This window comes from Leopardus geoffroyi, chromosome B2 (genome assembly GCF_018350155.1).
Source record: "Leopardus geoffroyi isolate Oge1 chromosome B2, O.geoffroyi_Oge1_pat1.0, whole genome shotgun sequence".
In the NCBI taxonomy this organism is placed as follows: Eukaryota; Metazoa; Chordata; class Mammalia; order Carnivora; family Felidae; genus Leopardus; species Leopardus geoffroyi.
In genome coordinates, this window is record NC_059332.1 from 11,542,742 (window position 1) to 11,558,755 (window position 16,014).

The 16,014-nt window shown below is 43.8% G+C and overlaps 1 protein-coding gene across 11 annotated transcripts in view; it reads left to right on the forward strand.

The window, feature by feature from the left end:
* Positions 1–16,014, forward strand: part of KIF13A (kinesin family member 13A) — a 216,539-nt gene that overhangs the window by 187,160 nt on the left and 13,365 nt on the right. For all 11 annotated transcript variants that reach the window (XM_045497283.1, XM_045497284.1, XM_045497285.1 and 8 more), the window contains 10 exons: positions 999–1,125; positions 3,573–3,628; positions 5,845–5,969; positions 6,226–6,402; positions 7,097–7,189; positions 7,727–7,879; positions 9,400–9,477; positions 13,037–13,084; positions 14,160–14,271; positions 15,698–15,849. In XM_045497283.1, the coding sequence (XP_045353239.1) occupies positions 999–1,125; positions 3,573–3,628; positions 5,845–5,969; positions 6,226–6,402; positions 7,097–7,189; positions 7,727–7,879; positions 9,400–9,477; positions 13,037–13,084; positions 14,160–14,271; positions 15,698–15,849 (1,121 nt within the window). The remainder of the gene's footprint in view (positions 1–998; positions 1,126–3,572; positions 3,629–5,844; positions 5,970–6,225; positions 6,403–7,096; positions 7,190–7,726; positions 7,880–9,399; positions 9,478–13,036; positions 13,085–14,159; positions 14,272–15,697; positions 15,850–16,014) is intronic.

The following is a 16,014-nucleotide window of genomic DNA, read 5'->3' on the forward strand; positions in this document are numbered from 1 at the left end:
GGGAGGGACAGAGGGAGAGGGAGACACAGAAACCAAAGCAGAAGGCTCCAGGCTCCGAGCTGTCAGCACAGAGCCCGACGTGGGGCTCAGACTCCCAAACTGTGAGATCATGACCTGAGCCAAAGTGGAATGCTTAACTGACTGAGCCGTCCAGGCGCCCCTTGGCTCAACATTCTTGGCATCAGTTTGTGTACGAGCTCGGCCTGCTAATATCAACTCACTTTGACTACACCTTTGTAGCTGCAGAGTTGAATTATGAATCCAAGGACTTCAAAATATATTAAATAAAATCTCTTTCCTAACAAGCGTGAAGGACAATGAAGTTAGTTGTAGAGAGTGTAGTATGTTGTGGGTTTCAATCATCTGTAGTGTATAGTTTTATGAGGCGGTGTCACACCCCTCATTTCATTGGCTCCTTCCAAGAAACGTGTGAAGTAGACATAACTTGTATTATCCCTTTTTGACTCATTAGGAAGCCCAGACTCTTCTGTGAACAACTTCCCCCAAGTACAGAACCAGGAAAAACAACCTGTATTCTCATCCCTGTCCCAAGGCTGTTTCTGCGTCCCTTCCTGATGGTCCATCAGGCGAGAGTCCTGGCCCCTGAGAGCTTGTCTGGGTGCTCAGGCTGGAGCTTCGAAGCCTCATGTCCTTTTTTGGACCATCATGGATGTTTAAGCCACTTGGGGAATGTTACCAAATGAAAACCTATTTATTTTAAATTTGGAAATTGTCGGGGTGCCTGGGTGGCTTGAGCGTCCAACTTCGGCTCAGGTCATGATCTCACGGTTTGTGAGTTCGAGCTCTGCATTGGGCTCTGGGCTGACAGTGCTGAGCCTGCTTGGGATTCTCTCTCTCCCTTTCTGCCCCTCCCCTGCTGCCACACATGTTCACTCTCTCTGTCTCTCAAAAGTAAAACATTTTTTAAAATAAAAATAAATTTGGAAATTGTCTCCCCCCCCCCCCCCCGGCTCCCATCCCCTCATTTTGTCCTGCAGAGAAGACAGAGGACGACGTGGAGCGGGAGGCCCGGCTTGTGGAGCAGTGGGTGGGACTGACGGAGGAAAGAAACGCCGTGCTGGTGCCTGCACCGGGCAGCGGGGTCCCTGGGGCGCCCGCTCACTGGTAAGTGCTGTCCGTTCCCCCCACGCAGGACTGACATGATGGTGGCCGGCCGGCACCAGAGGCGTGCCAGTGCCTTTCCAGGGCTGTCACAGTAAATGCTAAGTGACGTGAGCTGCCCAGGGAGGGACCACCCATCTCTGGTGCTGCCTTCCCTTCTCTCCTCCCCCACTGCAGCCAACTTCCTCTGCCGGGAAGCCGGGGAGTGAGGATTAGCTGACCCGCAACCAAATACCCCATGTCTTAGCTTCTCCACATGAGCATTTTGGACACGGTTTCCTGATCTCCAGAAATTCTCTTAGTTGGACTTGAAAGAAGGGTGTTTCCAGGGTCTATTTGGAGAGGGGAGAAAATATATTTTCTTATTAGCCTTCAGTGCCTGCTCTGTTTGGTCCCTAACACACAGTAACCAGCTCTCGAGCACTAAATAACAGTGATCAGTCAATTGATCACTCCATCCCAATGCTCAATGAGAAACAGCATGGTATCCTAGGCTCTGCAGTCCAGTAGATCTGAATTTAGTTTCCAGCTGCAGCTCTTTTAAGTGTTCAATTTCATTAACTTCTCTGAGGCTTTATTTCTAATCTATTAATGGACCTCTTTTTTTTTTTGGACTGTTGTAAGAATTAGAGTTAATATATTAAAAATACGTTGTCCATGGTGCCCATTTGTCAAATGGTAGCTCCTGCTGCTGCTTATTCTCATTCTCGTTCTTTTTACATTTTTTTTTTGGACTGTTGTAAGAATTAGAGTTAATATATTAAAAATACGTTGTCCATGGTGCCCATTTGTCAAATGGTAGCTCCTGCTGCTGCTTATTCTCATTCTCGTTCTTTTTACAAGAATATGTCCTAGCGGTTCCTGAGTGGCCTAGCTGGTTAAGTTTCCGACTTTGGCTCAGGTCATGATCTCACAGTTCGTGAGTTCAAACCCCACATCAGGCTCTGTGCTGTCAGTACAGAGACCACTTCTGATCCTCTGTGCCCCCGAGTCTCTCTCTGCCCCTCCCCTACCCTCACTCTCTCTCAAAAGTAAAAAAAAAATAAACATTAAAAAAAAGGAATGTGTCCTAGGCATTTAGGAGAAATTGGATTGCTTTTGAACAGAGAATATACACGCCCAGATCGTGTCTTTAGGGTAGGCGTGGAAACATTAGTGATGTTATTTGTGTCCATAATGACAGATAGAAGTATAATGGATTCGATGGTATTATGAGACCAGAAAATCCAAATTTGCTGGCACGTAATTTGTAACATGATGTTTCTCCCCACATAGCCCCCTGCTGTACTGGAATCCTGTAGGGCACACACACGGTCTGTCTGCTGGCCACGTGTTAACAGATGGACGCCTCATTCCCAGTCTTGTTCTGCTTCCTGAGGCCTTGTCTAGACAGTCTTTCTCCTTACCTCAGTCACCTTCATTTGAGCCGAGTCAGATCATCTCGACTGTACAGTGGGTCCTGACCCTGAGTATTCTGATTCTCAAGAGAAAAGATGGGCCCAGGACTTTTCATTTTAAGAGGCCCTCCCCACTAGGTGACTCGCATGCACCTGGGCCAGTTTTTGGTAAAACGCTGACTGCTTTGGTCTTTTTTGTCTTTCATTGTCTTTTTAGCCTTTTTTTATATATCTATAATTTTTTAAGTGTTTTTATTTATTTTGAGAGGGACAGAGAAAGAGAGAGAGTGAGCAGGGGAGGGGCAGAGAGAGAAGGAGAGGGGGAGAGGAGAGGATCCGAAGCAGGCTCTACACTGACAGCAGAGAGCCCGATGCAGGACTCGAACTCATGAATGGCAAGATCATGACCTAAGCCAATGTTAGGTGCTTAACTGAACCAGCCAGGCGCCCCTCTTTTGGGCCTTTTATATGTCTCTCATTCTCGCCTCCTGTGAGTTTTTTCAATGTTGCTTTTATTGTTTATTTCCTCTGGGTTCTGATCCTGCCCATCTCCATTGTTTTTTCTTTCTTTCTTTCTTTCTTTTTTTTTTTTTAATGTTTATTTTTGAGAGAGAGAGTGCACACTTGAGGGAGACACAAATCCAAAGCAGGCTCCAGGCTCTGAGCCATCAGCACAGAGCCCGACACGGGGCTCGAACTCATGGACTGCGAAATTATGACCTGAGCCAAAGTCAGACGCTTAACTGGCTGAGCTACCCAGGCGCCTTCCCCATCTCCATTCTTAACAGCATCCCTTCCCTTCTTTCCCATTACTAGAATTATTTCTAGAAAGGCTTCAAAGAATCTTTGTTTCACTGGTAGTTCTTTATGGAAGTCACATAATTCTCATGATTTGTGTTGACAGGGACGTCAAGAAATGTGAAAATATTTCATTCATAGAATCTGTATCTCCACAGCAGTTCTCCGCCTCTTCCGTGCCTCTGTGGTGTTTGATTATCTAACAAGATGTAAAACATGTATTTTGTTATGATTAAATTTTGTTGTTGAATTTAGGATCCCACCACCTGGAATGGAAACCCACATCCCGGTTCTCTTCCTTGATTTGAATGGTAAGTAACCACCAGTGCTTTAGGTGTTCTTGTATTTAAAGACCCACCTGATTGGGACCCTTGAATCACTTTTCTTTTTTTTTTTTTTTTTTTTAACGTTTATTTATTTATTTTTGAGACAGAGAGAGACACAGCATGAACGGGGGAGGGGCAGAGAGAGAGGGAAACACAGAATCGGAAGCAGGCTCCAGGCTCCGAGCCATCAGCCCAGAGCCCGACACGGAGCTCGAACTCGTGGACCGCGAGATCGTGACCTGAGCCAAAGTCGGACGCCTAACCGACTGAGCCACCCAGGCACCCCTTGAATCACTTTTCTAATCACTCGTCTGTTGTGTCTAGGTGGCATTCTTAGTCCGACCAAATGCATGAAGTTTGACACACAGCATCACTGGTTATCCCACAGAGGAGTGCACAGTTTAAAAGAGAGTACCAAGAGGTTAAAAATTACACATGAAAATGTTAAAACTGGGGCACCAAGTGGTTCAGTCAGTTAAGTGTCTGACTCTTGGTGCAGCTCAGGTCTTGATCTCAGGGTCTCGAGTTCAAGCCCCATGTTGGGCTCTACATTGGGCTCCGCACTGGGCATGAACCCTACTTCAAAAACAAACAAACAAACAAACAAACAAAAACCACACATTAAAACAGTTATGGTTTAGAGACATTAATGGACATAGGAGTTACCTGAGAAGGTAATCACCCGCAGAGATTCTGAATTTTGAAACTTTGCTATGGCCTAGGAATCTGCATTTCTAACTAGTGCCATTTGCTCCCCACCCCCAATAGTATTGATATCAGAACATGATTACACTATAACCTTGCATTGAGGGTTGTTCTTTACTATGGCAATTAGACCAAACCTGTGTGAACCAAGAATGATGGTTCTTGTATTCAAGTATTCAAGGTCTTGTATTCAAGTATTTTAGCAGTAAAATCCATCTTCAGAATGCAATCTTAAATGGAACCCCTTTTGTAGAAGATAAAAGCAGAGTTGCCAAGTGGGGAGGTAGGTAGGCTCAGGTAGGCTCTTTGACATGGCCCCCAGAATCTTAGAACACAGCCTGGAAACCTCTTTTTTGGAGGGAAGACCCAGGGAGGTTGGCTTTGGCTCTTCATATGAAGAGGTTTTTTGTTTTGTTTTATTCTGTTTTAAGTCTGGAAGTAAAATGTGTGCCTCATGAAGTGGTGAGTTCTCTGTTCTTGGGGGGATAAGAGCAAAGGTTGGACGATCACTTACAGAAATCTGTGAAGGGTGAATCCCACATGGCGTAGGGCTCTGGAGGAAGGTGATCCTCGTAGTTCTCCCAAGTACTCAGAACTTTGAATCTTTTTTTTTTTTTAAGTTTATTTATTTTGAGAGAGAGTGCAAGTGGGGAAGGGGCAGGGAGAGAGAGAGAGAGAGAGAGAGAGAGAGAGAGAGAGAGAGAGAGAATCCCAAGCAGCCTCCACGCCACCAGCACAGAACCCAAAGCAGGGCTCGAACTCATGAACCACGAGATCATGACCTGAACCAGAACCAAGAGTCGAACTCTTAACCAACTGAGCCAGCCAGGCACCCCACAGAATTTTGATTCTAAATTGCTAATTTAGCTGTTCAGTCTCTAATCGTGTGTAAGGTATGTAAGTAGGACACAAGCCTAACCCCAGGTTACACAAGGAATTGACATCAGAAAGCAAAGTTTCAGGTGAGTGTTTGTAGGGAAAATGTTTGCTCCTAGGACTGCCTATGGGATATATTTGCCCATTTTATCAGAGACTCACAGGGTCCCTTTTTAGCTCTCCTAGTTGTCCCTGGAAAGCATACAAGCTATTGTGAGTTTTGGAGTCTCTGTTTCAACTGTGGGGTAAGGAAGGAAAGAAAGGAAAGTGTGTTACTTGCAAACTTCATCAGTGGAAAACACATTTTAAAAATGTTGGCGCCTGCTTAAAAAATGACTTTTCCGGGGCGCCTGGGTGGCGCAGTCGGTTAAGCATCCGACTTCAGCCAGGTCACGATCTCGCTGTCCGTGAGTTCGAGCCCCGCGTCGGGCTCTGGGCTGATGGCTCAGAGCCTGGAGCCTGTTTCTGATTCTGTGTCTCCCTCTCTCTCTGCCCCTCCCCCGTTCATGCTCTGTCTCTCTCTGTCCCCCAAAAAAATAAATAAAAACGTTGAAAAAAAAAATTAAAAAAAAAAATGACTTTTCCTTCCACTTCTGTCTCTGTGCCCTGGATTTGGTCAGCGGATGACCTCAGTGCCAACGAGCAGCTCGTGGGCCCCCACGCGTCCGGTGTGAACTCCATCCTGCCCAAGGAGCACGGCAGCCAGTTTTTCTACCTGCCCATCATAAAGCACAGCGACGAGGAGGTAATTGAGCCCTAAGGCTCTGTTCGTGGGCTTCTGGTTAGTGCACAGCCCAAGGGCCTCTCTTCCCATGAAGCTGCCGTGGTCTGCACTGGGGGAGAGGACTGGGGAACTTGGAAAAGTAGAATGTGTGTTGTCGCTCAGAAGAGGTGAGGAGGAACGTGTATGACTCGGTGGGGCTGCATTTATTTCCGTGCATGGTGTACATGTGCACCCCTGAGACGTGTCTCTTTCCGCCTCCCCCTTCTCCCGTCCTTAGGTTTCAGCCACAGCCTCTTGGGACTCCTCAGTGCATGATTCCGTTCACCTGAATAGGGTCACGCCGCAGAATGAAAGGATTTACCTCATAGTGAAAACCACGGTGCAGCTCAGCCACCCAGCTGCTATGGAGTTAGTATTACGAAAACGGATTGCGGCCAATATTTACAACAAACAGGTAGTAATGGGGCCTGATTCTGCCGTTGCCTTCATGAGCTTGAAGTCCCTTCCTCCTGTCACAGGGTAGGGTTTTGTGGTGAAGTGCAATGCTTCCCACACTAGCCAAGTTACAGCCTGATTCTCGTTGACCCAACATAATGGGGCATAAAGAGAGCAGAGGTAAATGTCACCCAACAGAGGGCTCTCTGCCTTGGCCGACTTGAAACGCATCATCCTAGGAGGCAGTGGGGCAGTGACATTTCGCTGTTCGAAATAGGTTAAGTGACAAATCCCAGCAGGATAGTGACAAAACGGGATGAGAAGCGGGCTGTAAATAAATCCCTGCTGCGTCCCCGGGTCTCATCTCAGAGGTGCTACAGGCCAAACTGAGCCTCTCCAGCCTTCTTCTGCCTGTGAGAGGAGGACACATTGATTCAGCCCTGTCGAGACCAAAAGCAAGGCTGCCCATGGGGGAGAAGAACAGCCCCCCAAATCCCTGGATGGGCTGCAGATTCTGTTATCTGATCCCCAAATGACAGCTGGACACTGTTGTCCTTCAGAGTCAGAGACAAGGATTTTTTTGGTTTTATTTTTCTGGGCATTGTATGCGCATCAAAAATGTAGTCCTTGATAATGTTTCTGCAATCTGTAAGAGGCTGAATAACATATATAGTATTTCATATCGCTTACTTCGGTTTTCCTTTCCTTGGCAGAGTTTCACCCAGAGTTTGAAGAGGAGAATATCGTTGAAGAATATACTTTATTCCTGTGGTGTCACCTATGAATTAGTATCCAATATACCAAAGGTAAAATACATATTACTTTTTAGAAATATCAAAATACAAGTATTGGAGGGGTGCCTCAGTGGCTCAGTTGGTGAAGCGTCTGACTCTTGATTTCAGTTGAGGTCTTGATCTCAGGGTTGTGAGTTCAAAGCCCCTCATTGGGCACCACATTGGGCTCTGCATTGGGCAGGAAGCCTATTTTTTTTTTCAACGTTTATTTATTTTTGGGACAGAGAGAGACAGAGCATGAACGGGGGAGGGGCAGAGAGAGAGGGAGACACAGAATCGGAAACAGGCTCCAGGCTCTGAGCCATCAGCACAGAGCCTGACGCGGGGCTCGAACTCACGGACCGCGAGATCGTGACCTGGCTGAAGTCGGACGCTTAACCGACTGCGCCACCCAGGCGCCCCAGGAAGCCTATTTTTAAAAAAAAGAAAGAAAGAAATACAGGTATTGGAGAATATGTTAATTCTTAGAACATCTAAATCACTTCCTCACCACAGTTTGGATAAAAAGAAGACTCACACAAAAGCATTGTCATTGCCTTCTCCTTTCAGGCAACAGAAGAGATTGAGGACCGGGAAACACTGGCTCTCATGGCAGCAAGGAGTGAAAACGAGGGCACTTCTGATGGGGAGACCTACATTGAGAAGTACACGCGAGGCGTGCTGCAGGTGGAGAACATTCTGAGTCTTGAACGGCTCCGGCAGGCAAGTAACAGCAGTATCTGGACCAGAGGATGAGATCACCAGCCCTTTCCCCTCCACATGGACAAAGATGAATTTATTTACCAAACACCTTCCCTCTGAGTCTGTGAGAGAAGGAAGACTTGAGTAGCAGTCTCATTAGACAAAGTAGTTACTTTGAGGAGCGCCTGGGTGGCTCAGTCGGTAAAGTGTCCAGCTTTGGCTCAGGTCACGATCTCACGGTGTGTGGGTTCGAGCCCCGCATCAGGCTCCGTGCTGACAGCTCAGAGCCTGGAGCCTGCTTCGGATTCTGTGTCTCCGTCTCTCTCTGCCCTTCCCCCACTCACACTCTGCCTCTGTCTCTCAGAAATGAGTAAACATTTATATATATATATAGACACACACACACACACACACACACACACACACATATATGATGTAGTTACTTGGACAAAATAGTATTACCAAAAATTAAAATAATGTCTACATTATATCAAATACCTTCTCTGGAAGTGCTGTGCCTGAGTGATTTAAATACAGTCTTTCATTTAATCTGCAAGATCACCCTAGGAGGGAAATAAACACTGTCACAATCTCCTTTGGTAAGTGAGAAAATTGAGGCCATGGTAATAAGCTAACCCGCCACAGGCTACACAGCTAACAAGTGGTACAAAGTCAGTTGTAAACCTTGGAGGGCTTGACTCCTAAGTCCACAGGTTTAACCACATGCTATTACCATCTCCCTAATTTTGGGGTCCAGGTTAACTTCTGCAACAAAAACGGGACATTCAGGTGAATGTAGTCTAGGTAGTAGAACTCTAAGACAGGAATTGTCATCCATGGAGGCAATAGTTGAAGTTACTGGAAAGTGCCTTGTGAGCAAAAAACTACTAAGATTGGCATCTGGGGGCGCCTGGGTGGCTTGGTCGGTTAAGCGTCCGACTTCGGCTCAGATCATGATCTCACGGTCCGTGAGTTCGAGCCCCGCGTCGGGCTCTGTGCTGACAGCTCAGAGCCTGGAGCCTGTTTCAGATTCTGTGTCTCCCTCTCTCTCTGACCCTCTCCCGTTCATGCTCTGTCTCTCTCTGTCTCAAAAATAAATAAACGTTAAAAAAAATTTTTTTTTAATTATTAAAAAAAAAAAAAAAGATTGGCATCTGGCAGAAAACCCTTCCTTTAGTGGGAGTCCCACCAAAATTGCTGCATGAATAAAGTACAAACAGCATAAAAGTTGACTGTGGTTTTGCAAATGACATCTATACTTAGGGGTACCTCTGCGTTTTCTCTGCCTACCTATGTAAAAAATCCACAACATAAATCAGTTCAGCAGTTTTCTTGGTTTTATTTATGACAGGCGTTTTTGGTAGGTTAAGGAAAAAGAAATGAGTGGGGTACAATAAAGATCCCAGCTCTTGTAAATTTGGGAGGGAGTGTGGGGTCGAAACGATGCGTATTTCTATATTTTCTAAACATTCCACACTAAATGTATGTTATTTTTGTTATCAGAAGGAAAAAAAAATAAATGCTATCGTGAAATTTTACAGGCGGTCACAGTCAAAGAAGCACTGTCCACGAAAGCTCGGCATCTCCGGAGGAGCCTAAGCACGCCAAACGTTCACAATGTAAGTGCACCCTGCTGAGGCTCTGCTGAGTCCTGGCCGTGTGTCAGGGTGTGGGGGCGGTGCGTAAGGGGTCTGGAGTCAGGCGGGAGTAGGCCCTGTGGGCCTCCCACAGGAGGTGTGGGCATCCCGCAGCACCAAGCCTGTCCTCTCCTAGGGAACCACAGCAGAGAGCGCTGGTATGGTCACATGACTGAGCCTTTAGTGGGATCTTACGGATTTCTGGTCATAGAGTTATGTCCTTGAAAGAAGTTTCTTGAGACATAAATGCAAGTAGTTGGTTTAAGGATGGTAGAGTCACCTAAAAATCCTGGCTGCTGCTCGTGAGTCTGTTTCTATGCCCTGTTCAAGCTGCCCTGGTGGCTTCTACTGGGCTGCCCATCAGTGTGACAGGGCTCCAGGCACCTTCATGTAGATACTCCTCCAGTTCCTGGTCTCTCCCCTGACCACTGGATTCTGTTCCTCAACCGGTTCATCTGGAAAATCCAGTTGACAGAAACTGCTTCTAGTACAGGGGAACACTGTCATGGGAAGAAAGGACAGACTAGGGCATGGACAGTTGCAAAGCAGTCTCTTTTCCAGAAGCAGCAGGGTGTAAGATCCTGCCAAGGAAAAGCACAGCATCCTTGCCTTCCTCCTCTCCAGAATTGCCTGGAAGTGATTGAAAACATGGCGAACATTGATAAAAGTTGTCATATAGCAGGCCACAATGCAGCCCCAGACAATCCCTATAATCGTTTTTTTTTTTTTTTTTAATTTTTTTTTTTTAATGTTTATTTCTGAGACAGAGACAGAACATGAGTGGGGGAGGGGCAGAGAGAGAAAGGGAGACACAGAATCGGAAGCAGACTCCAGGCTCTGAGCTGTCAGCACAGAGCCCGACGCGGGGCTTGAACTCACAAACCGTGAGATCATGACCTGAGCCGAAGTCGGTCGCTCAACCGACTGAGCCACCCAGGCGCCCCCCCATAGTCGTTTTTGTACAGGTTACTTCTGACCACAGTGCAGTTATTAGAAACTGATAATGGGAGCCTCATACTACGTATGTAAAAAATCCACAACATAAATTAATTCAGCAGTTTTCTTGGTTTTATTTATGAAAAGCATTTTGGGTAGGTTAAGGAAAAAGAAATGAGTGGGGCACCATAAAGATTCCAGCTCTTGTAAATTTGGGAGGGAGGGTGGGGTCGAAACGATGTGTATTTCTGTATTTTCTAAATGTGTAAATTGAAAAAAAAAATGGTCTTTTAATTAAGTTTTAGGTATCAAAGAAGAGAGCGTAATGGAAATCAGGATGTATTTAGAACAAAATGATAATAAAAATGGGTACATGTACCAGTACTTGTGGGATGTGGTTGGAAGTGGTAGTTAGACAGAAACTGGGCTCTGAATTCCCTGTTACTCCGCTTACAGAGCCGAATACTAGACAGTAGGGAAAATGAAAGAACACTGAGCTACTATTAGGGATGTATGGCTCTTGTATTAAAAAGAAGAGTGAAAAACAACGAGGGAAACATCTATGCTACAAGGTGTAGAGAGACCCCCTATGAAGTATTCTGTCCACCTCCAGCCCCCTAAAAAATGATCCTGCTCTAAGATTCTGAATCTAACTGCTAAATAGTTACAGGGGACAGAAGAGAATGTTAAATGACACAATGGGGACTCAGCAAGAGGGAAACTTTATGGGAGCAAATGACCTAGAAAAGGGAAAACCCCTAAGAGACAAAATACACCCTCTGATTGCAATGTACAAATTGTTGTGATCCTGATTCAGAGTTCATTGAAAATGTTTATGAGACATTTGAACACTGGAAGATATCTGATACTATTTAGGAATCCCTTAATTTTTTTAAGATGTTAAAATGGTATTATGTTTATGTTTGTTTTGTTTTTTTTAATCAAACTCATGACCACAAGATCAAGAGTCACGTGCTTTTCTGACCGAGTCACCCAGGTGCCCCTGTGGTTATTGTTTTTTTAAAGGGAGGAGGAATTCTGTATTTTTTAGAGATTCACAGAGAAATATTTATGGATAGATAATTTTTAAATTAAACAAAATCAGAATTAAAAAATGTTAAGGTAATAATAAATGCTAGAGCAGAATCCTAATAAAGAAGGAAATAATAAAGATTAGAACATAGGTGTATGAGGGGCGCCTGGGTGGCGCAGTCGGTTAAGCGTCCGACTTCAGCCAGGTCACGATCTCGCGGTCCGTGAGTTCGAGCCCCGCATCGGGCTCTGGGCTGATGGCTCGGAGCCTGGAGCCTGTTTCCGATTTTGTGTCTCCCTCTCTCTCTGCCCCTCCCCTGTTCATGCTCTGTCTCTCTCTGTCCCAAAAATAAATAAACGTTGAAAAAAAAAATTAAAAAAAAAAAGAACGTAGGTGTATGAAATAGAAAACTAACAATGGAATCAACAAAGCTGGAAAGCAGGCTTTTGGAAAGACTGGTCAAATGCACTGACTTCTACTTAAGTTTCATTGGGGAAGAAAAAATATTGGGATAATAATTCAAATATTATTGGAAATAAAAATGGACATATCACTACAAACAGAATGGAGATTTAGACAGCATCAAGAGCAAACCATGAATAACGTTATACCAGTAAATGTAAAAGCTTCAACAAAATGGAATTTTCCTACAAAAACCGAATCAAGAAGACAGAAAATCTCAATGCAGTTATCACCATAAATGAAGCCTAAATTCGTGGAGAGACGGACTGTGTTCATTGAGGGAAGCACACAGTGTCAAAAGAGTTGGCACATCTCCTTAAACTGATCTATAAATTTCCCACATAATCTCCTATAGGATTTCATAAGCTGACCCTAAAATTGCTATGGAAGAGCAAGTGGAAGGCACACAAACCTTATCTGCAGCCCAGGGTTTCCATGCCTTAGTATAACTTCTAGAGCGTCTCATAGAAACATAGGATGGGGGCGCCTGGCTGGCTGGCTCAGTCGGTAGAACACGTGACTCTTGATGTCGCAGTCATGAATTCAAGCCCCACGTTGGATGTAGGGATTACTTAAATAAATAAACAAACTTGAAACATAGGATATATTTAGAACTAAATAATGCCGAAATTGTATACATGTCAATCATTGTGGGGTACAGCTAGAGTGGTACTTAGGGACCGTAACAATAATTTATGTCATTATAGTTTGTAACTGACAAAAATTGGAAGTGGCCTACATATCTATCCAGAATAGAACAAATAAATTATGAGACTAATTAAAAAGACCATGGTAAGATACCACTTTTTTTCATTATAAAAATACGCAAAAAATATATATTATGTGTGCATATAGTAATACTTTTATGTATAAGATATGCATATATTTTTATGTGTACATCCATTTTATGTATATAAGTAACTATATGAAGCTGGTGTGGGAATGATAAACCCCAAATTGAGGGTAGTTGTTACTCCTGAGGACTGCAGGATAAAGAGGGACATGAGAAGGTCATACAGGTTTCAATTGTAAATGAGACGCTACATTTCTATATATGTAGTTTCTGTTACACATATGAACTACGTTGATAAAACCATTGCTCTCTTACAGGTCTCCTCCAGCCGACCAGACCTTTCCGGCTTTGATGAAGATGATAAGGTGTGCACTTACCATGGCTAGATTATTAACAGAATCTAAGTCTGAAAATTTAGGATATCCTGGTGTTTTGAAAATCTCAGGATTTCCTATCTCAATCTTACTCAGATTATTGTCTCTACATGTCCATTTCCAAGTTCAAATAGTGGATATGAAATTGCTGTGCACTCAGTGTTACATTGTAAGTTAGCATATTTGCCGTATCAAGCTAATACTACACATAATTGAATATCTGTGTGTTAACGGGTCTAACTCAATGCTTTAAGAAGGTATTATATCTACCCTAGCCAAATCAAAATTATTTCAAGTAGGTAAAATTAGGGATTTAAAATTAAGGACGTATTACAACATCACTTTACTTAGCAAATATTTCTTGGAACATATATTGTATATATGTCCCTATGCCAGGGACTAAGTGATTCAAAGAATAGAAGCACAGATTTTGCCCTCAAGAAGTTTAAAATCTAGTCTTTAGCGGCAGCCAACTCCTGAGAAGTTGGAGTAAGATTAAATAAACTTATATGATACATACAAGTTTTCTCTCTCTAGTATACCCATATCTTATGCCAGTTTGATACTTTTAAATCTCAGGCATATGGAGTAGAGTAACCATACCACCTAGTATGTCTGGGTCAATCCCAGTGTATGCCTGCTACCCAGGCAAAATTATCAGTGGAACCATTTCACCCTGAGAAGTGTTTCATTGTGGTCTTTAAATTACCCAGTCATCCTAGATAACGCACCAAATATACAAAAGTGGCTGCCTCCGGGGAGGAAGGAAAATGAATGGGACCTTAGAGGTTCAGGAGGGGATTTTACTCTGTTCATAATGATTTTATTAAGTCTTGAACAAACATGATACAGGATTAACATTAACACTCTAGCTGTATCTTGGGTATGACAGCATTGGTCATGTTATCCAGCCATTCATACTTTTCTACATGTTGGAAATATTTTACAATAAAAATAAGGAAGTGCACATACTGCCTTTAAAAATTAGAACAAAACTCAAATCTGGGCTTCATTTCTCATTTTTAAAGGAACTTAATTGCAGTTAACCCATGTCTTTTCTTTGTAGGGTTGGTTAGAGAACCAATTAGACATGTCTAACTACAGCTCCAGTTACCAAGATATAGCCTGTTATGGAACTTTACCCAGGGATTCGCCTCGAAGGAGTAAAGAAAGTAGTGGTGAGATTGTTTTTCCATGTTCTTTCTTTTTTTTTTTTTTTTTTTAAATTTTTTTTTTCAACGTTTATTTATTTTTGGGACAGAGAGAGACAGAGCATGAACGGGGGAGGGGCAGAGAGAGAGGGAGACACAGAATCGGAAACAGGCTCCAGGCTCCGAGCCACCAGCCCAGAGCCTGACGCGGGGCTCGAACTCACGGACCGCGAGATCGTGACCTGGCTGAAGTCGGACGCTTAACCGACTGCGCCACCCAGGCGCCCCTCCATGTTCTTTCTTTATAATTTCTAGGAAAAGCATGGGGTGGGGGGATCCTTTTGTAAGTGGCATATAATAAGATAGGAACCTGAAATTCTTAGTGGGCTGGATGTTTCTAAACTGTCTTCTTGAATAGAATATGTCACGTTCACTTATTTGATTTCTTTTTGCTTTGTAGCCAGTATATCTTCCAGATAATAATAATAATCGGCTTTTTGTGTAGCACGTTAGAATTTTCAAATCCTTTTTCCCACATCATTTCCTGAATTTGAAGTCAGTTTTGAGATGCACACAAATCTTATTACATTATGGTTAGACTTCATTCTTTACCAAAAGACTATCTACCCGTGTGATGTTTTTGTACTCAAAAGATTTTTACAAGAAATTTTTGATTCCCCGAGCGGTTCCAAAAATGATACCAGAAATGAGGTTGATCAGTGACAGCATTATTCCTTAACTGTGTAATCTTCCAGTGCCCTGAGAGGAACAGCATTCTCTGAATACGTAAATCAGCTTATATTTTACCTACTAAATGACACTGTACCAGAGAATTGGGAAGAAAATACAGGAGGAGGAAAAGAGGCCCTAAACGGCCAGAAATGAGTGAAAGCAGGAAAGAGGAATTGTTCCTCAGCCATATGGAGCCAGGGCGGCTTGGGAGAAAAGGGGCTTGCAAGAAAATTTATACAGGATCCATTCATTGAATGTTTATTGAGCCTCTACTTGCTATATGCAGTGAAAGATACAAAAAGGTACCATTCTAGATCCTAAATTCTAACTGTGGAATGAGATACATGGAAAATTAGATAATAAATGATAAAGAGCCCAAATGCATGTACGGACAATAGCATCCAGGAATTCAGAGCATTGGAAAATCAGCATGAGTTGAAATCGCTCTAATAGGTGGTGCTTCAAGCTGGATCTTGAAAAGAAGGTAGAAAATTTAGTTTCTGCTTTCTTCGATGCCGCCCAGTCCTTTGATGACTCTTTGTGACTCGGTAGATACATCTCCACTCTTGCCCACATCTGTTTGAATCGTTAGCCAAATATCAGCATGTTAATTTCTTTGTTACACCAGATCCTCCTCCTCTGGCTAGGTGATAACTGTGCTTCCTGTGCGCTGGTTAAGGTGCTCTGTGCCTGTGAATTCATGCCTGTTTGTCCTTCCCAGGTTGTACATCCGAGAACCCTCACGCCTTAACAGTCAGTCCTTTTAAAGCATTCTCTCCCCAGCCGCCAAAGTTTTTCAAACCCCTGATGCCTGTAAAAGAGGAGCATAAGAAAAGGATAGCTCTTGAAGCGAGGCCTCTTCTAAGCCAGGAGGTAAGTACCAGAGTTCTCCGTACCGCGTAAAAAAGAACAGAATTGTGTTGCCTGGGGAGCAGCAGCAGTGTGCATTAACAGGCTGGGCGCTGCGTGTAGACACGTGTGGGTCACCCAGGGTCACGGGGGAACTTGTTGTGTGTTGTTATTGCTGTTATTTTCTTT